Genomic DNA, 25274 nt, shown 5'->3' with positions numbered 1-25274 from the left:
CGAATTTTTTTTTTTTTAGGTCACGAGCAAAATTCAGTTTTTTTGGCAGGTCACGAGAGATTTTTTTGGCTTTTCATGAGCGAATTGGGTTTTTTATGCAGGTCACGAGCAAAAATTTTTTTTTGCTGGTCACGAGCAAACAATTTTTGCAGGTCACGAACGAATTCAGTTTTTTTTTTTTTGGCAGGTCACGAGCGATTTTTTTTTTTTTTTTTGCTGTTCATGAGCGAATTAGTTTTTTTTTTTCAGAAGGCCACGAGCGAATTGTCTTTTTTGCAGTTCACGAGCTATTTTTTTTTTTTTTTTTGCAGGTCATGAGCTAATTCTTATTTTTTGCAGGTGACAAGCTAACTTTTTTTTTGCATATCACAAGCTATTTTTATTTAGGTCATAAGCAAATTTTTTTTTATTTGCAGGGTCATGAGCAAATTTTTTTGCAGGTCAAGGGCGAATTTTCAGGTCACAAGCGAGTTGTTTTTTTTTTTGCAAGTCACAAGCAAATTTTTGTTGCAGGTCACAAGTTTTTTTTTTTTTTTGCAGGTCACGAGCTAGTTTTTTATTTATTTATTTTTATTTTTTTGCAGGCCAAGAGCGAATTGGTTTGTTTGCAGGTCCCGAGTGAATTGGTTTTTTTAAAGGCCACAAGCGAATTCTTTTTATTTTTTTTTGCAGGTCACGAACGAATGACGATCTACTGGATCACGGTACAAGACCTGAACGACGTTCCTCCCGTCTTCGATCACCTGAACGGCATCTACGAGGTGGAACTGCCGGAGAATCGAGAGGTTGGAAAGTCTACGGGAGTCAAGTTGGCCGTCGAGGACTCTGATGTCGGTAAGGATGCTGTTTTTGTCACGAATAGTCATTATCTGAGTCCGTTTTACACAGCAGCTGGAGGCCTCATTAAGAATATTGTTTTTGATGCGAATATTCTGTTTCTGAGTCCGTGTTACGCAACAGCTGGAAGCCTCATTAACGCGACCGTAGAGCGAACGACTGCTACGACGAGCACAAGGGAGGAGATTTCGAGATTCCCGATTTAGGTGGAGCTAATATATTTTAGAACTTTTGATTCGTACGAGACATATAGAACTATTTAATCTTAGTATATTTTTCTTCTTTACAGAGACACCTAAAGCCATCGTCTTTTATAAAAATGAAAACGGTAGCCGTAACAATAATGTAGAGACTGTCCTCCAAATGTAACTGTTTTAATGATAAAGTTTTAAAGGCTTATTTGAAAGGCATATTCACATATTCCCTTCATTCTCTGAAATATCATCATAGGAAACAATATCTTTAAGGTAACGAGCGATAGCACTCAGAAAAAAATGGCTTCTGATGAAATCTTCCCCAGCTACGCACAATTTGAAAGGTCCTAATTCACCTCCCTTTTTCCCGCTCTCCAGTGAACCTTTTCGAGTACCAGATCGTGGAAGGCAACGGGGAGCAGAAGTTCCGAATCGACGAAGTAACGGGCGAGATCCTTGTCAACAAAGTCTTGGACTATGACCATCCCGTGTACGACCGAAATGTAGGTAGCCACAGTTACCATGTTATTCTCTTACTTTTCTTCTTTTCCTGCCTTCCTACCTTCGCGTTCTTCCCGTATCATCCCCCGTAGCGGGTTGGTACCGGCAGTGCACCTAATGTGGTGCACTGTGAGCATTATTTGAAGATGTTTGCAGCGTCCCACCCGCCCATAGCTATACCCAATTTGTAGCCTTTTACTTTACTTCCATTCCCTCTTCCTTTTCAGTCTTGCTTTAATAATTTACTTACATTTTATTTATTTTGTTTTATTTATTTACTAATTTGCTAATTTATCTATATCTCTAATAACTGATCTCTTCTTTCTGTATTTTTCATTACCTTCTGTAACTTCTTTCGAATGAATACCATTTTCTTTGGAAGCTTGAATTTCAATGGTCCCAGTGGGCTTGTTCCTTATGAATAGAGTTGATCTTCTGAATAATAATAATAATAATAATAATAATAATAATAATAATAATAATAATAATAATAATAATAATAATAATAATAATAATAATCTATTATTTTTAGTGCTATGTCGGGGTTTTCTCCTAGTTCTACCCGTAAAACATTGTACATCATCGCCTTTATTTTCTGGATCTCTTATATCTTGCTGTCCAACCACTCCAACCACTTCTTTTCATTGTCTTAAGCGCTGTATGGGGGGAGGTGCCCCTTCAGTGCTTGTCTTGGTAGCCCAGATTTCATTATAAAGACTTCTTGAGTTACACTGATTTCTATATACTTAATATAAGATGATATTTAAAATGCTGTTTTGATTTGTAATCAGTGCTTTTGTTTTCATTTTTTGTCAATATCATCACTGGACATTGTTGAAAAATCATTAGTATAAACTGCTCATGTTGAAACTAGGTTTTCAATATTTCCATGTTTCGTGAAAATACTTTTATATTTTATGTATTTGATGTAAAATATAATTTTCTTCGTATATAGTAAACTGTACTGTATTCGTATCATAATTGTAATAAGGAATTGTTTTGACATTTCGCTCACAATTGTTTCGATATCATGAAAATATTACTGATTACCACCTGCATCGTCTATGCATCATCAAGCGTTAGAAATTCTGAGGTCAACGATTTTCTACTATAGTTAATCAGTAAGTTTAGTGAATTTAGAGCTCTGTTTGAACGTTATTCCATCTTTCTTCTATGCAAAACTCTCGTTTGATTATTCACGTATTTGTTTCTTTTATAAGAAATAATTAGAATTGTGTGGCGAATGTTAAATGAATACCATACTTACTTACTTCTTACTTCCGCTCCCAGTAAGGCTTTTTAGACTGCCAGTCAGTGGGATCTGTCATCTCCTCAACTCTCCCCTGTTTTCAAAAGCTCCCTCTCCTCTTGACTGTTCAATTTTGGCAAGTTATTCTTTGTCAGGATCTTCTATACTTAATCAGTCCAGCGTTTACCTGGTCTACCTCTTGATCTCCATCCATCAAGTGTCCAGTCCTACCTTCATTTCACAATTCTACTTTCATCCTTTCTCGGTTAGATGGCCTAGCCATATCAGCTGTTCTTTCTCAGTTTTATCTATCATTTAATCAACTGATTATTATTATTATTATTATTATTATTATTATTATTATTATTATTATTATTATTATTATTATTATTATTATTATTATTATTATTATTATTATTTCGGAAGATGAAGAATTCTATTCATATGGAACGGGGCCATTGACTTCAAATTCAAGCTTCCAAAGAGTATTACAGTGTTCATTCGAAAGAATTGGCAGAAGGTAATGGGAAATACAGAAAGAGGAGATCAGTTATTAGAAAAAAACAGTTAAATTAGCAAAGTAATAAATTAACAAATTAAATCTAACAACTTGCATCGACATAATACCAGAGCAGAGAGTATGGTTCAGCCAATAAAACTCGACCCTTACAAGCAAGAGCGTTCTAATTAATGGATCAAAGGTTAATCGTTCATTGTTTAGATCTTTAGTTGTTAATTTGAAGTTTTCCGCGAACACTGTTTCATTCACTTCTTTCTGTCTAATAAAAGGGATTTCGTTATGAACATGTGATCCCAACTACAACTATTTCTCACAGGGACGTCTTTATTGGGAAGCCTCTTTTTATCAGCTGATGCTTCAACCTTTGTGAATAGTCACGTTTTGCCTTTGATGTCTTCTGTTATAGTTTCTCTTCATGAAACTTTCAAGTTGAACGAGAGCTGTATCAGATTTCATCTCTGAATTCACTTATTCGGGGACATTTGGTTTCCTGAATAAGTGAATAAGCCTAGTCACTCCAAATCTAGTTGTAAACTTGTCCCTTTTCTTCTTTGGGTTCTGTTTTCAGTTTACTCTGAGAATTCGGGTGTACGACGGAGCCAACCCTCCAGCTGAAACTGACGTCATCATCGCCGTCACGAATGTCAACGACCTCCAGCCCGTGTTCGAGAAGAGCAACTACACCTTCAGCGTCACCGAAAACACCGACTGCAACGTCACCTTCGGGAAGGTGAGGCCGTTTTCAGAGAGTCGAGTTTTATCTCGTCTCCTTTTCCTTATAGTCTTGTATTTCACCCTTTCCTCTTAATTTCATTTGGTCTTGTACTTCAACCTTTCTTCATACTGTTGTGCTTTCTCTAGCTTCGTTTTCCATATAGTCTTGCATTTCAGCCTTTCTTCATAATTTCCTTCCTTTTATCTGCCTTCATTTGTCTTATAATCTTGTACTTCATCCCTTTCTTCATAATTTCTGTGTTTTCTTCTAGTTTTGTATTCCTTATACTCTTGTACATCAGAGTTTTTCATAATTTCCATGGTTCCATCTTGCTTCGTTTTCCTTATTGTCTTGTAGTTCAGCCTTTCTTCATAATTTTTATGTTTTCATGTAGCTTCATTTTCCTTTCTTCAGCCTTTCTTCATATTTTCTGTGCTTTCTCTAGCATTCGTTTTCTTTATGGTCTTGTAATTCAGCCTTTCTTCATAATGTCCATGCCTTCTCTAGCAACGTTTTCTTTATTGCCTTGTACTTCAGCCTTTCTTCATAAAATCCATGCTTTCATCTAGTACATTTTCCTTACTCTCTTGTACTTCAGCCTTTCTCAATAATTTCTGTGCTTTCATCTAGCTTTGTTTTCCATACAGACTTTTACTTTAGCCTTTCTCAATGATTTAAGTGCTTTCATCTAGCTTTATTTTCCTTATAGTCTTGTTCTTCAGCCTTTCTTAATAATTTCAGTGATTTCATCTAGCTTTGTTTTCCATATAGACTTTTACCTTAGCCTTTCAATAATTTCCGTGCTTTCACCTAGCTTCGTTTTCCTTATAGTCTTGTACTTCAGCCTTTCTCAATAATTTCCATGCTTTCATCTAGCTTTGTTTTCCATATAGACTTTTACTTTAACCTTTCTCAATAATTTCTCTGCTTTCATTTAGCTTCGTTTTCCTTATAATCTTGTACTTCAGCCTTTCTCAATAATTTCCATGCTTTCATTTAGCTTCATTTTCCTTATAGACTTCAGCCTTTCTCAATAATTTCTGTGCTTTCATCTAGCTTGTTTTCCATATAATCTTGTACTTCAGCCTTTCTCAATAATTTCCATGCTTTCATCTAGCTTTGTTTTCCATATAGACTTTTACTTGCGCCTTTCTTAATAATTTCCATGCTTTCATCTAGCTTCGTTTTCCTTAGTCTTGTACTTCAGCCTTTCTTAATAATTTCCGTGCTTTCATCTAGCTTCGTTTTCCATACAGACTTTTACTTGCGCCTTTCTTAATAATTTCCGAGCTTTTATCTAGCTTCGTTCTCCTTATAGTCTTGTAATTCAGACTTTCTCAATAATTTCCATGCTTTCATCTAGCTTTGTTTACCATATAGACTTTTACTTCTGCCTTTCTTAATAATTTCCATGCTTTCATCTAGCTTCGTTTTTCCTTATAGTCTTGTACTTCAGCCTTTCTCAATAATTTCCGTGCTTTCATCTAGCTTCGTTTTCCTTATAGTCTTGTACTTCAGCCTTTCTTAATAATTTCCGTGCTTTCATTTAGCTTTATTATCCTAATTGCCTTGTAATTCTGCCTTTCTTAATAATTTCCGTGCTTTCAGTTAGCTTCATTATCCTAATTGCCTTGTAATTCTGCCTTTCTTAATAATTTCCATGCTTTCATCTAGCTTTGTTTTCCTTATAGTCTTGTACTTCAGCCTTTCTCAATAATTTCCGTGCTTTCATCTAGCTTCGTTTTCCTTACAGTCTTGTACTTCAGCCTTTCTCAATAATTTCTGTGCTTTCATCTAGCTTTGTTTTCCTTATAGTCTTGTACTTCAGCCTTTCTTAATAATTTCCGTGCTTTCATTTAGCTTCATTATCCTACTTGCCTTGTAATTCCACTTTTCTTAATAATTTCCATGCTTTCATCTAGCATTGTTTTCCATATAGTCTTGTACTTCAGCCTTTCTCAATAATTTCCGTGCTTTCATTTAGCTTCGTTTTCTTAATTGCTTTGTAATTCCGCTTTTCTTAATAATTTCCGTGCTTTCATCTAGCTTTGTTTTTCTTATAGTCTTGTACTTCAGCCTTTCTCAATAATTTCTATGTTGTCATCTAGCTTTGTTTTCTTTATATTCTTGTACTTCAGCCTTTCTTCATAGTTTCTGTGCTTTCATTTAGCTTCGTTTTCCTTATAGTCATGTACTTCAGCCTTTCTCAATAATTTCCGTGCCTTCATCTAGCTTCGTTTTTTTAATTGCCTTGTAATTCTGCCTTTCTCAATAATTTCCGTGCTTTCATCTAGCTTTGTTTTTCTTATAGTCTTGTACTTCAGCCTTTCTCAATAATTTCTATGCTTTCATTTAGCTTCGTTTTCTTTAATTCTTGTACTTCCAGCCTTTCTTCAATAATTTCCGCCTTGTAATTCTGCCTTTCTCAATAATTTCATCTAGCTTTGTTTATCTTATAGTCTTGTACTTCAGCCTTTCTCAATAATTTCTATGTTGTCGTCTAGCTTCATTTTCTTTATATTCTTGTACTTCAGCCTTTCTTCATAGTTTCTGTGCTTTCATTTAGCTTCGTTTTCCTTATAGTCGTGTACTTCAGCCTTTCTCAATAATTTCCGTGCCTTCATCTAGCTTCGTTTTCCTTATAGTCTTGTACTTCAGCTTTTCTCAATAATTTCCGCGCTTTCGTCTATCATCGTTTTCCTTATAGTCTTGTACTTCAGCCTTTTTCAATAACTTACGTGCTTTGATTTAGCCTTGATATAATCAATAACAACTAGCAATAAATAAAGTAGAGTAATTAGCATAAACACTAAAACATAGGGTTGCCAAGCACATGCAGCTACCCATATAAGGTATTGGAAAATTATATTTGACATTTGCCACGTATGTAGAGATCTAAATTCTGATTAAGCCGTATTATTGTGTTTTTGCTGTTCAACTAATGCCGTCAAGAGGTCTGCTTTACTTTCTGGTATTAATCAAAGGTTAACAGAGAATCTTATTCTTGTTGTCAGTATTCAAACGATTTTTCGAGACTCGGATTTATTTTTGATCGCCAGCAGTTACAAAGAACAAATCCTTATTGAAGTGTCGTCTGACATTAACAAAGGTTCTCATAATTATATCCTTATTTCTCCGGGGCAATTTTCTTTTATGACCAATAAGTATCGAGAGATCAATTAGAATAATACAAGCAATAATCCTGTTTGTGGTTAAGTATAACTTAGTTTTACCAGACCACTGAGCTGATTAACAGCTCTCCAAGGCTGGCCCAAGGATTAGACTTATTTTTCGTGGCTAAGAACCAATTGGTTACCTAGCAACGGGACCTACAGCTTATTGTGGAATCCGAACCACATTATAGCGAGAATAGAATTTCTATCACCAGAAATAAATTCCTCTAATTCTTCATTAGCCAGCCGGAGACTCGAACTCGGGCCTAGCGAGTGCGGTGTATTCGTTAATGGAGGTGGGGTTCACCTCTAGGTGTTACTCAAGAATGAGTCCACACCACATTAAACATGTCATAAACGCAAGTCAGTAACCTAGCGCTTACATATCACAAACAAGTTGAAAACAAGTCAACGACCGTAAATGGAGAACGAATCTTTAGCAAATGCTGGATAACCGTTGGTTACAACTATTAATAATTCGTTGACTTGTATTCAACCTGTTTGTGACGTGTGTGCGAGAAGTTATATTTTTATAACGTTTTACTATAAGGTGGAGGCAACCTAAGTGTAACAGATGGTCTACGTTTATTTTAAGAAGCACAAGGCTGAATGACAGGAGGCTTGTATCTTGTCATTTTTTCGTGGCTATCGATACTTGATAAACAAAATTCCGTTAATGTCTTTTTCTCAGGTATCCGCGTTAGACCCGGACTTACCCAACAGTGTCGACCAAAATATGCTGTATTACCTGTCTCCAATCGAGCTCCACAACTTCACCATAGACAGCAAGACTGGAGACTTGTCGCTGAAAGGAGTGAGTACCTAAGTTTATGGTTATGTTTCCAAACACTTCCTGTCTGCTGTGGGGAGTTTGAATATTTGTCGTAGAGAAGATGTCAGTTTGATGTCATTATTTTTAGGGACCAGGTATGAGCACGACCTGTTTTTGTGATTTTAATGCGGTTTTCCCTTTCCGAACTTTCAGCCACAAAAGAGCTAAGGCAAAATAGGAAAGAAGTCTCCTCTTTCTTCCTCCATTTTACAATGAGCGAGAGCTGCCTATAAAACCGTGAATTTTTATGCCTTCAGTGCTTGGATCGCGAGTCTGCTAAGAAGGGCATAATGACCTTGTATCCGAGAGCCAACGACGAAGGAGGAAGAGGTCATGATGCTGACCCCGCCACCGTTCATCTGGTCATACAAGATCTCAATGACAACCACCCGCACATACATCTGCCGGTGAGTGCTGTACAGAATCACTTTTCCTTTCTCTAAACTGAGATGAATTTATCTGTTCCTTTGAGATACACATAAACCTCATTTACAAGCATCTCATATCACACGTATAATACTACTCTCTCCTAATTTAAGCACGCACACAAACACACTTCCTTCAAACGTGGAAAATTCTTTGTAAAATGTCCACGGTTTACTATTCCGGATGCACTACCTTAACCACACCACAATTCGTGACATTTACTCTCACATACAGATGAGAATCAACAGCTCTGTTTCTTCGCCATCCACATAACATTTGTCGCTCCATCTTCCTGGTTTCCATTCACCTAAATAACCGTACTCTTGATCACATTCACTTTCATCTTTCTCCACCTACATACACTTTCATCCTCTTGCACTGGGTCCTGCTGTTTCTCTTCCAAATCTCCAAATTCTTTGGAACTTTGCATTTCAAGTCAGTGACCTCTATGGGCTTGTTCCATATGAATAGGGTCCATTTTCTGAATAATAATAATAATAATAATAATAATAATAATAATAATAATAATAATAATAATAATAATAATAATAATAATACCATATTCTTTGCAAGCATCAACCATTCTGTAGGTCGTGCAAGACTCCTTTTCTGTCCCGTAGCGTTGTATCCATATCCTGTACTTCCTCTAATTTTCCACGTCACTCCATCCATAGAGACATATCATACTCTTTCCTAAGACGAGGGTCTACACCAAATAACTCCTTCTATCGTTTGCATAATCTAACATTATCTTTACTTTCATCATATAAAACTGCATCCTCAGCAATATCACAAATGAATTTTTATTAGTTATCATATGTGTTTTTGTAGGTCATTGTAGTACGTATATGGTTAGAACCGTTCGATCTCAAACTTCAAATAATTATTTCGCAAAAAGAGATTCTTCCACACACGCTCTCCCTTCTTGAACCTGCGATGCTTCTCCCCTGTCAGTCCTTCTATCTTATCTCACGTTCTCAATCAGATCCCAAGCAACGTCTTCCCAAGTACACTAATTAACATAATATCCCCTGTTATTCCTGAAGCCACCTCTGCATCTTAAACAATATCTCGAGGAGTAGCTTTTACTCATGTCTGTTTTTTTTGTAACCTTTCTGTCTTCCTTACATTTTTTGCGAACTTTCGTAAGCCATTCTATTACCTCAGTCAACGGTGTCTATATTTTTCTCTAAAATTTTAATTATAGCCTCTTATCACTTGCATAAGTATTCATGAATTAAAACTAATCCCTCCAGCTCTTCTGTTACATTCATTTTTGCCTGTCTACTACCCTCCCTCCATATACAGTACCTCTTGGATATCCTCATTTTATCAGCACTGGACTGTATTGAACTCTTCTCAAACAATATCTTTTCATTTGTGTCAGTTATTCAAAGTTCAGTTTGCTCATTACCCTTTCTCTCCGGATTTACATCCCTAAAGACCAACTTTTTTTCCCTGAAGTATTTGTAATAAAATTATCATCAGACTTAGATTATTTTTTTTTCAAAGTTTGACATTAACTGCTGTATTCATCTTGTATATTGATGTATGATCAACGCTTTCATCCTGCAACTTCGTATTTATAATCTCGTTACGTTAACTAACCCTTTGTTTTTGTACCTGTTCCTAAACAGCTTTACCGACAAGTTCCTCTGGTGAATCTGTGATTCTCCTGACATAAAATTCTTCTTTCATCGTGAACGCCATAGAAGTGTTCATGTCAGCTTTGCCTTTCATGTGGTTAGATTTGTATAATATTCTTTCTCCCTTCTTATCGAAGTCACTTTTCTTCACACCTTTTCGTTCCATCTCCAACTAAAACATCTTCCAGTAGACATTCCTCATGTATCATCAACCACAGGGTTGTAGTGCCGTCAGTGCACTCCAGGTGTTGCACTGAAGGTGTTACTGAAGGGTGTTTGTGGCGTCCTTTCTGCAGCTAGCTGCACCCACTTCAGTTTTCAGTTCTTCTTCTCTAACTAAAACATCTGGAGGTGTTTATCTTCCTTAATGTTTCAAGGCATTGAAACTTCCTTAGGCGGCAATGTCCAGATGTTGCGCTTGCAAATGCCGCGATGATTATGTTATAAGATCTTTGACCTTTAATAAGAGATATTTGTATCTGAATGGCGGATATGACTCAAAGTTGTGATTGTTGCGATGACTGATTTTCTAGTATATCTGGATCGAGAATCAATGAAAGGCTGAGGAATGTGTATACGACAAAGATGTGATAAAAATGTTGTCTTAGGTGAAAGATGAATAAATGTTACGAGTTGGTTAGATCAAGTGTAGAGAGTGGAGGTAAACGGTGGCAAAAATTGAGAGCTGAGGAAGAGGAGGAAGAAGTGGAGAAGACCAAGGAAATACTGGCTAAAGGTTGTGGAAGAGGTATTAAAACTAATGGGCCAAGGCTTGATATCCAGGTAAACAGAATTTACTTAAGCACTTGGAACAGCTAATGTTTTCGGACCTTCAGGAAACAAAGCTTCATTTTCGATTTGCCGATCAAAGGATGAACAAAACAGCAGCCTTGTGTTATGTAGAAATATGTAGTCATATTTTGTGCTTTCATTGGAGTGTGTACTTTTTTGTATCTCATTCATTGTAATCACGCCCAATAATATAACTTTATGACTTCAGAAATGACAAAGGTCGATCAATAAGAAAAATAATTAATTTGACAAATTAATTATTTTTCCCATAGATAAGTGCACGGATGTCTGGCAAATAAATGTAGATGGAATATTTGAAAATATTATTCCTGTATAACTGACAAAGCAAAAACTGTTTCCAAGTCCTTTTACAGAAAACTTACCGCTTCTCCTTGTATTTTAATAATTTACTTACATTTTTATTTATCTGTTTATTTGCTTGTTAATTTATCTGTTTTTTAATAACTGATCTCCTCTTTCTGTACTTTCCTTTATCTTCTGTTACTTCTTTCAAATGAACACCATATTCTTTGGAAGCTTGAATTTCTAGTCAGTGGCCCCTGTGGTGGGCTTGTTCCATATGAATGCGTTCATCTTCTGGATAATAATAATAATAATAATAATAATAATAATAATAATAATAATAATAATAATAATAATAATAATAATAATTCAGTAAAATTAAACAGAAATTCTCCTCAACGACAGCCTTAGAAAACTCTGTGAACTAGATTTTACACATTCATTTGACCCCATTCACAAATTTACTTGTTTTCTTCCACTGCAGGAGAACGGTTACGCCAAAATCATGGAAAACTTGTACCCTGAAGATGTCGAATCCATAACCATAAAGCTTGACGATGTTGATGGCGGTGACCATGGCTGTCCTTGCACCATGGAGTTTGACCCAGGGACTCCAGCTTCTTGGTTGGAGAAGTTCAGTCTCCAGATTGGTGGGTAAGTATGGCATTCGTCTCCTGATGATAAATATTTCATAGCGAAGAGTTGGGTCGACGTTTCAACAGTTCGCCAAAGATGGAACGACGTCTTTATATGAAACGTTTAGGTTTTATGAATTAATGAAAAACGAAATGATGTGATATGAAACCTATAGGTTTCATAAAGTAGTTATGGATTTATTCCTGTTTGTTATTTCAACAAAGTTAGTGATTTTATTACATTTCATTTGAAGTTAGTATAATTGTTTTACTCCGGAAGTCATAATCATAATAACAATAATCATTAACTCTTCTTGTGACCCGTGACCCTAGCACTGGTCTAAAAAGAGAGGGGAATAAAAGAAAAGGCTTCTAATCACCTCCATGCTCTCTCTCTCTCTCTCTCTCTCTCTCTCTCTCTCTCTCTCTCTCTCTCTCTCTCTCTGTGACAAACACACACAGACCTTGTTTACCTGAAGTTCCTTGCTCTCTCGACATAAGCTCTGTTTGAGCAGGCTGCTCTAAATGATTACATATTCATTGGGATGTTTTGAAAACGACGAGGTTTACTCGAAATCCAGAGAAAGAATGAAGTGAATCTATAATGCTGATGTGTATATAACAAGTGTCTCTGTTTACCTTTCCCATTTCCAGAGGAAGGTCCACGTACCGCCTGATTCCCGTGGCGTCGTTGGACCGAGAGGAACAGAAGGTGTACTCCCTTCCCTTCGTGACCCAAGATCAGACGGGGCGGAGGGGCATCCGTCTCCTCACCCTAGAGGTCGGGGATGAGAACGATTCTCCAATGTCCGACGGGAGGAGCGAGATTAAGGTCTACAATTACCAGGTACAGTCAACTTTTGTGTTGTATTTATTATGTCTACTTCTGCTAGAGACTTGTCTCTTTTAGATAGAGTGGTTCGTGATGATTAGGTTTCTGTTCCCTAATATCAGCAGTTATGACTTGGAGCATCGGCGGGTGGTCTCATGTTTGTCAATTTTCCATAAGTTGTATTTTACAGAGATCTTTCACATTCTCAATTGATCCCTGATCCGCTTTATCTGCCGAGGGCAATCAGATTCGCTGAACAGCAGCACCAATATCCAGTAAATGTGCCTCACTGTCGAACTTCTCAGTTCAAGAGTCCCTTATTCCTCACACCGTGCAGTCCAGTCTCCCTTAGGATGTCGTGCAGTAGTTCAAGCAAAGATGCAATGCTTTACTAGCCCAGTGCTATTATCTTTGCATCTTAATACATCTTTATCTATTTATTAATTTATTTTTATCTTTTGTTAATAAGTGAGATCTCTTCTTTCTGCATTTCCATTTACCTTCTCTTACTTCTTCGTAATGAACAACATAATATTCTTTGGAAGCTTGAATTTCTAGTCAATTGCCCATATGGGTTTATTCCATTTGATTAGGGTTCATCTTTTGAATAATAATGATAATTATGGTTGTGAGACTAAATGGAAACAAGGAAAATTGATTACTGGATGATGGAAGTCTACTTGACTCTAACACGCCCCTTCCTAAATGATGACAATTTTGCGTAAAATTGTTCGTCTTCGTCATTCTAGGGACAGTTCCCATCGATGGTTATCGGAGCTGTTTACATGACGGATCTGGATGACTTCGACCTGGATGACAAGATATTCGAGGTGGATGAAACGACCTCGTCCAATGTTGCTAACTACTTCAAAGTGGACAGGAAGAGCGGCAACATCACGATGTTTAAGGGAACACCTGCCGGATTGCACTTGCTCAGGGTGAAGGTAAGCCCGTTAAACCTTTCAGGGGTTTCTCTCTTATCCTCTTATCCTCTCTCATTCTCTCTTATTCTTTTATCCTATCTCTCTCTCATTCTCTCTTATCTCTCTTATCTCTCTTTATCTCCTCTCTCTTATTATCTCTCATTCTCTCGTATCCTCTCTAATTCTCTCTTTATTCTCTCGTATCCACTCTCATTCTCTCTTATTCTCTGTATCATCTCTCATTCTCTCTTATTCTCTCTTATCCTCTCTTATTCTCTCTTATTCTCTCTTATTCTCTCTTATCCTCTCTTATTCTCTCTCATTATCCTCTCTCATTCTCTCTTATTCTCTCATTATCTCTCTTATTCTCTCTTATCCTCTCTCATTCTCTCTTATTCTCTCTTATTCTCTCTCTCTCTCATTCTCTCTTATTCTCTCTTATCCTCTCTCATTCTCTCTTATTCTCTCATATCTCTCTCATTCTCTCTTATTCTCTCTTATCCTCTCTCATTCTCTCTTATTCTCTCGTATCCTCTTTTATTCTCTCTTATTCTCTCTTATCCTCTCTCATTCTCTCTTATTCTCTGTATCCTCTCTCATTCTCTCTTATTCTCTCTTATCCTCTCTTATTCTCTCTTATTCTCTCTCATTCTCTCATTCTCTCTTATTCTCTCTTATCCTCTCTCATTCTCTCTTATTCTCTCTCATTCTCTCTTATTCTCTTGTATCCTCTCTCATTCTCTCTTATTCTCTCGTATCCTCTCTCATTCTCTCTTATTCTCTCTTATCCTCTCTTATTCTCTCTTATCCTCTCTCATTCTCTCTTATTCTCTCGTATCCTCTCTCATTCTCTCTTATTCTCTCTTATCCTCTCTCATTCTTTCTTATTCTCTCTATCCTTATCTCATTCTCTCTTATTCTCTCTTATTCTTATCCTCTCTCATTCTCTCTCTTATTCTTATTCTTATCTCATTCTCTCTTATTCTCTCTCTCATTCTCTCTTATTCTCTCTTATCTTATTCTCTCTTATTCTCTCATTCTCTCTATTCTCTCTTATCTCTTATTCTCTCTTATCCTCTCTCATTCTTTCTTATTCTCTTATCCTCTCTCATTCTTATTCTCTCTTATCCTCTCTTATTCTCTCTTATCCTCTCTTTTCTCTCTTATTCTCTGTATCTCTCTCATTCTCTCTCTCTTATCTCTCTTATTCTCTCTTATTCTCTCTTATCCTCTCTCTTATTCTCTCTTATCTCTCTCTCTTATTCTCTCTTATTCCTTATTCTCTCATCTTTCTCTCTTATTCTCTCTTATCCTCTCTTATTCTCTCTTATTCTCTCTTATTCTCTCTTATTCTCTCTTCTTATTCTCTCTCTCTCTTATTCTCTCTTATTCTCTCATATCCTCTCCCATTCTCTCTCTATTCTCTCGTTTCTCTCTTATTCTCTCTCATTCATTCTTATTCTCTCTATCATTCTCTCTCATTCTCTCGTATCCTCTCTCATTCTCTCTTATTCTCTCTTATCTCTCTCATTCTTTCTTATTCTCTCTTATCCTCTCTCATTCTTATTCTCTTATTCTCTCTTATCCTCTCTCTTCACATGAATCTGAAATTTCAAATTCTCTCTCTTATTCTCTCTTATCCTACAAAACCTTCTCTCATTCTCTCTTATTCTCTCTTATCTCTCTTATTCTCTCTTATCTCTCTCACTCTCTCTTTCTCGCCTCTTATTCTTATTAAATATTATCTTATCTCCTCTCTCATTCTAAACCTATGTTAAAATTCTTCTCTCTGAGGAAATTTCTTTCTCTCCTGCAATTCTGTTGCCTCTTGTGTGTATGGATATGTTATTCAAATTATCTCTCAAAATCCTGCAACTCTCTTATTTCTATATTCTTTCTCTAAACCTTGTGTGTATGGATATGTTAAAAATTCTATCAAATTATCTGAGGAAATTTACAAAACCTTCTCTCCTGCAACTGTCCTTTCTTTCGCCCTAAACCTTTGTGTGTATGGATATGTTAAAATTCTTATCAAATTATCTGAGAAATTTACAAAACTTTCTCTCCTGCAACTTCCTTTCTTAAACCTTGTGTGTATGGATATGTTAAAATTCTCTCAAAATTCTCTCTTATTCCTTTCTTATAAACCTTGTGTGTATGGATATGTTAAAATTCTTATCAAATTATCTGAGGAAATTTCTTCTCTCCTCTCCTTTCTCTAAACCTTGTGTGTATGGATATGTTAAAATTCTTATCAAATTATCTGAGAAATTTCTTCTCTTATTCGCCCTCTCTTATCAAATTATCTGAGGAAATTTACAAAACTTTCTCTCCTGCAACTGTCCTTTCTGTTGCCCTCTTGTGTCATTCTTATCAAATTATCTGAGGAAATTTCAAAACCTTCTCTCCTGCAACTGTCCTTTCTTTCGCCCTAAACCTTGTGTGTATGGATATGTTAAAATTCTTATCAAATTATCTGAAATTTCCTTCTCTCCTGCAACTGTCCTTTCTGTTCTAAACCTTGTGTGTATGGATATGTTAAAATTCTCTCAAAACCTTCTCTCCTGCAACTGTCCTTTCTCGCCCTAAACCTTGTGTGTATTATGTTAAAATTCTTATCAAATTATATTTACAAAACCTTCTCTCTCAACTGTCCTTTCTGTCGCCCTAAACCTTGTGTGTATGGATATGTTAAAATTCTTATCAAATTATCTGAGGAAATTTACAAAACCTTCTCTCTGCAACTGTCCTTTCTCGCCCTAAACCTTGTGTGTATGGATATGTTAAAATTCTTATCAAATTATCTGAGGAAATTTCAAAACCTTCTCTCCTGCAACTGTCCTTTCTGTCGCCCTAAACCTTGTGTGTATGGATATGTTAAAATTCTTATCAAATTATCTGAAATTTCTCTCTCCTGCAACTGTCCTTTCTTTCGCCCTAAACCTTGTGTGTATGGATATGTTAAAATTCTTATCAAATTATCTGAGGAAATTTACAAAACCTTCTCTCCTGCAACTGTCCTTTCTGTCGCCCTAAACCTTGTGTGTATGGATATGTTAAAATTCTTATCAAATTATCTGAGGAAATTTACAAAACCTTCTCTCCTGCAACTGTCCTTTCTGTCGCCCTAAACCTTGTGTGTATGGATATGTTAAAATTCTTATCAAATTATCTGAGGAAATTTACAAAACCTTCTCTCCTGCAACTGTCCTTTCTCTAAACCTGTTAAAATTCTTATCAAATTATCTGAGGAAATTTACAAAACCTTCTCTCCTGCAACTGTCCTTTCTGTCGCCCTAAACCTTGTGTGTATGGATATGTTAAAATTCTTATCAAATTATCTGCCCTAAACCTTGTGTGTATGGGAAATCTTACAAAACCTTCTCTCCTGCAACTGTCCTTTCTGTCGCCCTAAACCTTGTGTATGGATATGTTAAAATTCTTATCAAATTATCTGAGGAAATTTACAAAACTTTCTCTCCTGCAACTGTCCTTTCTGTTGCCCTAAACCTTGTGTGTATGGATATGTTAAAATTCTTATCAAATTATCTGAGAAATTTACAAACCTTCTCTCCTGCAACTTCTTTCTTAAATTCTGTGTATGGATATGTTAAAAATTCTTATCAAATTATCTGAGAAATTTACAAAACCTCTCTCTGCAACTGTCCTTTCTGTTGCCCTAAACCTTGTGTGTATGGATATGTTATTCTTATCAAATTATCTGAGGAAATTTACAAAACCTTCTCTCCTGCAACTGTCCTTTCTGTCGCCCTAAACCTTGTCTGTATGGATATGTTAAAATTCTTATCAAATTATCTCCTGCAACTGTCCTTTCTGTCGCCCTAAACCTTGTGTGTATGGATATGTTAAAATTCTTATCAAATTATCTGAGGAAATTTACGAAACCTTCTCTCCTGCAACTGTCCTTTCTTTCGCCCTAAACCTTGTGTGTATGGATATGTTAAAATTCTTATCAAATTATCTGAGAAATTTACAAAACCTTCTCTCTGCAATTCGCCCTAAACCTTGTGTGTATGGATATGTTAAAATTCTTATCAAATTATCTGAGGAAATTTACAAAATTTCTCTCCTGCAACTGTCCTTTCTGTCGCCTAAACCTTGTGTGTATGGATATGTTAAAATTCTTATCAAATTATCTGAGAAATTTACAAAACCTTCTCTCCTGCAACTGTCCTTTCTGTCGCCTAAACCTGTTAAAATTCTTATCAAATTATTGAAATTTACAAAACTCTTTCTCTCCTTATTATATGGATATGTTAAAATTCTTATCAAATTATCTCCTGCAACTGTCCTTTCTTCCCCTAAACCTTGTGTGTATGGATATGTTAAAATTCTTATCAAATTATCTGAGAAATTTACAAAACCTTCTCTCCTGCAACTGTCCTTTCTGTCGCCCTCTTGTGTGTATGGATATGTTAAAATTCTTATCAAATTATCTGAGGAAATTTACAAAACCTTCTCTCCTCTCCTTTCTTTCGCCCCTAAACCTTGTGTGTATGGATATGTTAAAATTCTTATCAAATTATCTGAGGAAATTTACGAAACCTTCTCTCCTGCAGCTGTCCTTTCTGTCGCCCTAAACCTTGTGTGTATGGATATGTTAAAATTCTTATCAAATTATCTCAGGAAATTTACAAAACCTTCTCTCCTGCAGCTGTCCTTTCTGTCGCCCTAAACCTTGTGTGTATGGATTATGTTACAAAAATTCTTATTCAAATTATCTGAGGAAATTTACAAAACCTTCTCTCCTGCAACTGTCCTTTCTTTCGCCCTAAACCTTGTGTGTATGGATATGTTAAATTCTTATCAAATTATCTCTACAAAACCTTCTCTCCTGCAACTGTCCTTTCTGTCGCCCTAAACCTTGTGTGTATGGATATGTTAAAATTCTTATCAAATTATCTGAGGAAATTTACAAAACCTTCTCTCCTGCAACTGTCCTTTCTGTCGCCCTAAACCTTGTGTGTATGGATATGTTAAAATTCTTATCAAATTATCTGAGGAAATGTACGAAACCTTCTCTCCTGGAACTGGACTTTCTGTCGCCCTAAACCTTGTGTGTATGGATATGTTAAAATTCTTATCAAATTATCTGAGGAAATTTACAAAACCTTCTCTCCTGCAACTGTCCTTTCTGTCGCCCTAAACCTTGTGTGTATGGATATGTTAAAATTCTTATCAAATTATCTGAGGAAATTTACAAAACCTTCTCTCCTGCAACTGTCCTTTCTGTCGCCCTAAACCTTGTGTGTATGGATATGTTAAAATTCTTATCAAATTATCTGAGGAAATTTACAAAACCTTCTCTCCTGCAACTGTCCTTTCTGTCTTCCCCTAAACCTTGTGTGTATGGATATGTTAAAATTCTTATCAAATTATCTGAGGAAATTTACAAAACCTTCTCTCCTGCAACTGTCCTTTCTGTCGCCCTAAACCTTGTGTGTATGGATATGTTAAAATTCTTATCAAATTATCTACAAAACCTTCTCTCCTCTGTCCTTTCTGTCGCCCTAAACCTTGTGTGTATGGATATGTTAAAATTCTTATCAAATTATCTGAGGAAATTTACAAAACCTTCTCTCCTGCAACTGTCCTTTCTGTCGCCCTAAACCTTGTGTGTATGGATATGTTAAAATTCTTATCAAATTATCTGAGAAATTTACAAAACCTTCTCTCCTGCAACTGTCCTTTCTGTCGCCTAAACCTTGTGTGTATGGATATGTTAAAATTCTTATCAAATTATCTGAGGAAATTTACAAACCTTCTCTCCTGCAACTGTCCTTTCTGTCGCCCTAAAAACTAAACTTGTGTGTATGGATATGTTAAAATTCTTATCAAATTATCTGAGGAAATTTACAAAACCTTCTCTCCTGCAACTGTCCTTTCTGTCGCCCTAAACCTTGTGTGTATGGATATGTTAAAATTCTTATCAAATTATCTGAGGAAATTTACAAAAAACTGTCCTTTCTGTCGCCCTAAACCTGTTAAAATTCTTATCAAATTATCTGAGGAAATTTACAAACCTTCTCTCCTGCAACTGTCTTTCTGTCGCCCTAAACCTTGTGTGTATGGATATGTTAAAATTCTTATCAAATTATCTGAGGAAATTTACAAAACCTTCTCTCTGCAACTGTCCTTTCTTTCGCCCTTCTTGTGTGTATGGATATGTTAAATTCTTATCAAATTATCTGAGGAAATTTACAAAACCTTCTCTCCTGCAACTGTCCTTTCTGTCGCCCTAAACCTTGTGTGTATGGATATGTTAAAATTCTTATCAAATTATCTGAGGAAATTTACAAAACCTTCTCTCCTGTTAAAATTCTTATCAAAACTGTCCTCTTCTGTCGCCCTAAACCTTGTGTGTATGGATATGTTAAAATTCTTATCAAATTATCTGAGGAAATTTACAAAACCTTCTCTCCTGCAACTGTCCTTTCTGTCGCCCTAAACCTTGTGTGTATGGATATGTTAAAATGTCTCCTGGAACTGGAAATTGTTAAAATTCTTATCAAATTATCTGAGGAAATTTACAAAACCTTCTCTCCTGCAACTGTCCTTTCTGTCGCCTAAACCTTGTGTGTATGGATAAAATTGTTATCAAATTATTGAGAAATTTATCAAACCTTCTCTCCTTGTCCTTTCTGTCTACACCTGTTAAAATTCTTATCAAATTATCAAAACCTTCTCTCCTGCAACTGTCCTTTCTGTCGCCCTAAACCTTGTGTGTATGGATATGTTAAAATTCTTATCAAATTATCTGAGGAAATTTACAAAACCTTTCTCCTGCAACTGTCCTTTCTGTCGCCCTAAACCTTGTGTGTATGGATATGTTAAAATCTATCAAATTATCTGGTAGGAAATTTACAAAACCTTCTCTCCTGCAACTGTCCTTTCTGACTGCCCTAAACCTTGTGTGTATGGATATGTTAAAATTCTTATCAAATTATCTGAGGAAATTTACAAAACTTTCTCTCCTGCAACTGTCCTTTCTGTCGCCCTAAACCTTGTGTGTATGGATATGTTAAAATTCTTATCAAATTATCTGAGGAAATTTACAAAACCTTCTCTCCTGCAACTGTCCTTTCTGTCGCCCTAAACTCTTGTGTGATGTTAAAATTCTTATCAAACTTTTTTGTATGGATATGTTAAAAAATTATTTACAAAACCTTCTCTCCTGCAACTGTCCTTTCTGTTAAACCTCTTGTGTGTATGGATATGTTAAAATTCTTATAAAATTATCTGAGGAAATTTACAAAACCTTCTCTCCTGCAGCTGTCCTTTCTGTCACCTAAACCTTGTGTGTATGGATATGTTAAAAATTATCTTAGGAAATATTACAAAACCTTCTCTCCTGCAACTGTCCTTTCTGTCGCCCTAAACCTTGTGTGTATGGATATGTTAAATTCTTATCAAATTATCTGAGAAATTTACAAAACCTTTCTCTGCAACTGTCCTTTCTGTCACCCTAAACCTTGTGTGTATGGATATGTTAAAATTCTTATCAAATTATCTGAAATTTACAAAACCTTCTCTCCAAACTGTCCTTTCTGTCCTTTTCTGAAATTTACAAACCTTCTCTCCTGCAGCTGTCCCTAAAACCTTGTGTGTATGGATATGTTCTTATCAAATTATCTGAGAAATTTCAAAACCTTCTCTCCTATTAAATAAATCTGTGTATGGATATGTTAAAATTCTTATCAAATTATCTCTACAAAACCTTCTCTCCTGCAACTGTCCTGTCACCTAAACCTTGTGTGTATGGATATATTAAAATATCAAATTATCTGAAATTTACAAAAAACCTTTCTGTCGCCTTAAACCTTGTGTGTATGGATATGTTAAAATTCTTATCAAATTATCTGAGGAAATTTACAAAACCTTTTCTCCTGTTAAAAATTCTTATCAACTGTCCTTTCTGTCGCCCTAAACCTTGTGTGTATGGATATGTTAAAATTATCTATAAATTCAAATCTTCTCTTATCTGAGGAAATTTACTGAGGAAAACCTTCTCTCCTGCAACTGTCCTTTCTGTTAAACCTTGTGTGTATGGATATGTTAAAATTTTATCATGAAAAGGAAATTTACAAAACCTTCTCTCCTGCAACTGTCCTTTCTGTCGCCCTAAACCTTGTGTGTATGGATATGAGGACATTTACAAAAATTTTATCAAATTATCTGAGGAAATTTACAAAACCTTTCTCCTGCAACTGTCCTTCTTTCCTGCCCTAAACCTTGTGTGTATGGATATGTTAAAATTCTTATCAAATTATCAAATTATCGAGGAAATTCCATCTGTCCAGTTCATTCCTAAACCTGAGGATTTTCTCCTGCAACTGTCCTTTCTGTCGCCCTAAACCTGTTGTATGGGTATGTTAAAAATTCCTCCTACAAAAAACTGTCCTTTCTGTGCCCTAAACCTTGTGTATGGATATGTTAAAATTCTTATCAAATTATCTGAGGAAATTTACAAAACCTTCTCTCTGCAACTGTCCTTTCTGTCGCCCTAAACCTTTTGTGTATGGATATGTTAAAATTTTATCAAATTATCTGAGGACCTCTCCTGCTTCATCTGTATGCAACTGCCCTAAACCTTTGTGTGTATGGATATGTTAAAAATTTTATCAAATTATCTGAGGAAATCAGAAACCTAGAAATTACAAAACCTTCTCTCCTGCAACTGTCCTTTTTCGCCCTAAAACCTTGTGTATGTTAAATTCTTATCAAATTATGGATATGTTAAAATTTTATCAAATTATCTGAGGAAATTTACAAAACCTTCTCTCCTGCAACTGTCCTTTCTGTCGCCCCTAAATGTGTAAATGGATGGATATGTTAAAATTCTTATCAAATTATCTGAGGAAATTTACAAAACCTTCTCTCCTGCAACTGTCATTTCTATGCCCTAAAGTTGTGTGTATGGATATGTTAAAATTTTATCAAATTATCTGTGTGAGGAAATTTACAAAACTTTTCCTCCTGCAACTGTTTCTGAATTTCAAAACCTTCTCTCCTTGCCTTCCGCCTAAACCTTGTGTGTATGGATATGTTAAAATTTTATCAAATTATCTGAGGAAATTTCCTGAAATTTTAAAAGTTTTCTCCTGCAACTGTCCTTTTTTTCTTGTGTGTATGGATATGTCATGGCCTGAGGAAATTCTATAAAAACTGTCCTTTGTAAACCTTGTGTGTATGGATATGTTAAAATTTTATCAAATTATCTGAGGAAATGAAGTTGCCAAAAACCTTCTCTCCTGCAACTGTCCTTTCTCTGGCCCTAAACCGCTTGTGTATGGATATGTTAAAATTTTATCAAATTATCTGAGAAATAAATAAACCTTCTCTTCCTGCAACTGTCCTTTCTTTCGCCCTAAACCTTGTGTGTGTATGGATATGTTAAAATTCTTGAAGAAATCAAACGGATCTCAATTTCCTGTTGGAAATTGGGGTCAAAAACTTTTCTCCTTAAACTGTCCAGTCCTTGCCCTAAACCTTGTGTGTATGGACCATTACTTATCAAATTATGAAATTTAGCAAACCTCCTTGAATCCATTTAAACTGTAAAAGTTTTCTGTTAGCCCTAAACCTTGTGTGTATGGATAAGTTAAAATTTATCAAATTATCTGAGGAAAAAAAACTTTTCGGAGGAGGGCCATGATATCGAGTGGAAATTTACCTCTGCAATCGTACAAAACCTTCTTTCAATCGCCCTAAACCTTGTGTGTATGGATATGTTAAAATTTTATCAAATTATCTGAGGAAATTTACAAAACTTTCTCTCCTGCAACTGTCCTTTCTGTTGCCCTAAACCTTGTGTGTATGGATATGTTAAAATTTTATCAAATTATCTGAGGAAATTTATTAAAACCTTCTCTCCTGCAACTGTCCTTGCAAGTCGCTTTACCTAACCAAAACCTTTCATCTCCTAACTGTCCTTTCTTCTGTCGTGAAGGAAATGACATTTGAAGTGTACAAACTTTTCTTCTGTACAGTTTTGTCGTGTATGGATATGTTAAAATTTTATCAAATTATCTGAGGAAATTTACAAAACCTCCTGCAACTGTCGATGTTCTTTCTGTCGCCCTAAACCTTTGTGTATGGATATGTTAAAATTTTATCAAATTATGGAAATTTAGAAAAGCAACTGTCCCTGTTAAAGTTGGAGCTTAAAATTTTATCAAATTATCTGAGGAAATTTACAAAACTGATTGTCCTTTCTGTCCTTTGTTAAAATTTCATCAACTGTCCAACCTCCGCCCTCTTCACGTTGTGTGTATGGATATGTTAAAATTTTTATCAAAGTATCTGAGGAAATTTACATAAACCTTCTAAATCTGCAACTGTCCTTTCTGTCGCCCTAGTTTTGTGTGTATGGATATCCAAAATTTTATCAAATTATCTGAGGAAATTTACAAACCTTCTCTCCTGCAACTGTCCTTTCTGTCGCCCTAAACCTTGTGTGTATGGATATGTTAAAATTCTTATCAAATTATCTGAGGAAATTTACAAAACCTTCTCTCCTGCAACTGTTTTCTATGTGCCCTAAACTTTGTGTGTGTATGGATATGTTAAAATTCTTATCAAATTATCTGAGGAAATTTACAAAACCTTCTCTCCTGCAACTGTTTTCTGGTACGAAACTCCTTCTCTCCTAAATATGTGTATATATGTTATATGTTAAAAATCTTATCAAATTATCTGAGGATATTTACAAAACTCTTCTCTCCTGCAGCTGTCCTTTCTGTCGCCCCAAACCTGTGTATGGATATTTAAAATTCTTTTTAAACTTCTTGTGTGTGTAAGGATATGTTAAAACTGTTTCTTGATTGTGAAAAAACTGTTTTTCCTGCAAATTAACTGTGCTCCCAAAACCTTTTGTATTTGTTAAAACCTTTTTGCAATCAAATGCTTACAAAACTTTCTTCCTGCAACTGTCCTTTGTGTGTAAACCTTGTGTGTATGGATATGTTAAAATTTTATCAAATTATCTGCCCTAAACTGTGTGTATGGATATGAAATTTACAAAACCTTTCTCCTGCAACTGTCCTTTCTGTCGCCCTAAACCTTGTGTGTATATGGATATGTTAAAATTTATCAAATTATCTGAGGTTAAAATTTTACAAAATTACAAAACCTTCTCTCCTGCAACTGTCAACTTTCCTTTCAGTTTTGAATTATTACCATTCTCAAAACTGTCCTTTCTTCGCCCTAAACCTTGTGTGTCTTATCGATAAAAGTTAAACCTTGTGTTATGGATATGTTAAAATTTAAATTATCTGAGGAAATTCTAAAACCCTCTCCTGCAACTGTTATTCATCGCTCCCTAAACGTTGTGTGTTCTTGGATACAAAATCCTCTTATCAAATTATCTTTGTGAAATTTCTTTTAAAACCTTCTCTCCTGCAACTGTCCTTGCAACTCTGTCGCCCTAAACCTTGTGTGTATGGATATGTTAAAATTCTTATCAAATTATCTGAGGAAATTTACAAAACTTTCTTCCTGCAACTGTCCTTTCTGTCGCCCTAAACCTTGTGTGTATGGATATGTTAAAATTCTATCAAATTATCTGAGAAATTAACAAAATCTCTACTGAAACCTTCTCTCCTGCAACTGTCCTTTCTTTCGATACGCAAACCTGTTCTAAACCCCTACAAACCTTGTGACCCATTTCCTAAACC

The 25274-nt window shown here is 35.5% G+C and overlaps 1 protein-coding gene across 1 annotated transcript in view; it reads left to right on the top strand.

Moving 5' to 3' along the window:
- LOC136837895 (DE-cadherin-like) overlaps positions 1-25274 on the top strand; it is a 385893-nt gene that overhangs the window by 339099 nt on the left and 21520 nt on the right. Inside the window, 8 exon segments of the mRNA XM_067102776.1 lie at positions 673-834; positions 1410-1534; positions 3870-4031; positions 7881-8003; positions 8279-8428; positions 11673-11842; positions 12478-12670; positions 13405-13599. Of these exon segments, the coding sequence (XP_066958877.1) occupies positions 673-834; positions 1410-1534; positions 3870-4031; positions 7881-8003; positions 8279-8428; positions 11673-11842; positions 12478-12670; positions 13405-13599 (1280 nt within the window).

The sequence above is a fragment of the Macrobrachium rosenbergii genome, unplaced genomic scaffold, assembly GCF_040412425.1.
Source record: "Macrobrachium rosenbergii isolate ZJJX-2024 unplaced genomic scaffold, ASM4041242v1 13875, whole genome shotgun sequence".
In the NCBI taxonomy this organism is placed as follows: domain Eukaryota; kingdom Metazoa; phylum Arthropoda; class Malacostraca; order Decapoda; family Palaemonidae; genus Macrobrachium; species Macrobrachium rosenbergii.
Note: the sequence above shows the minus strand (reverse complement) of the source record. Positions and strands in the feature narration are given on the sequence as shown.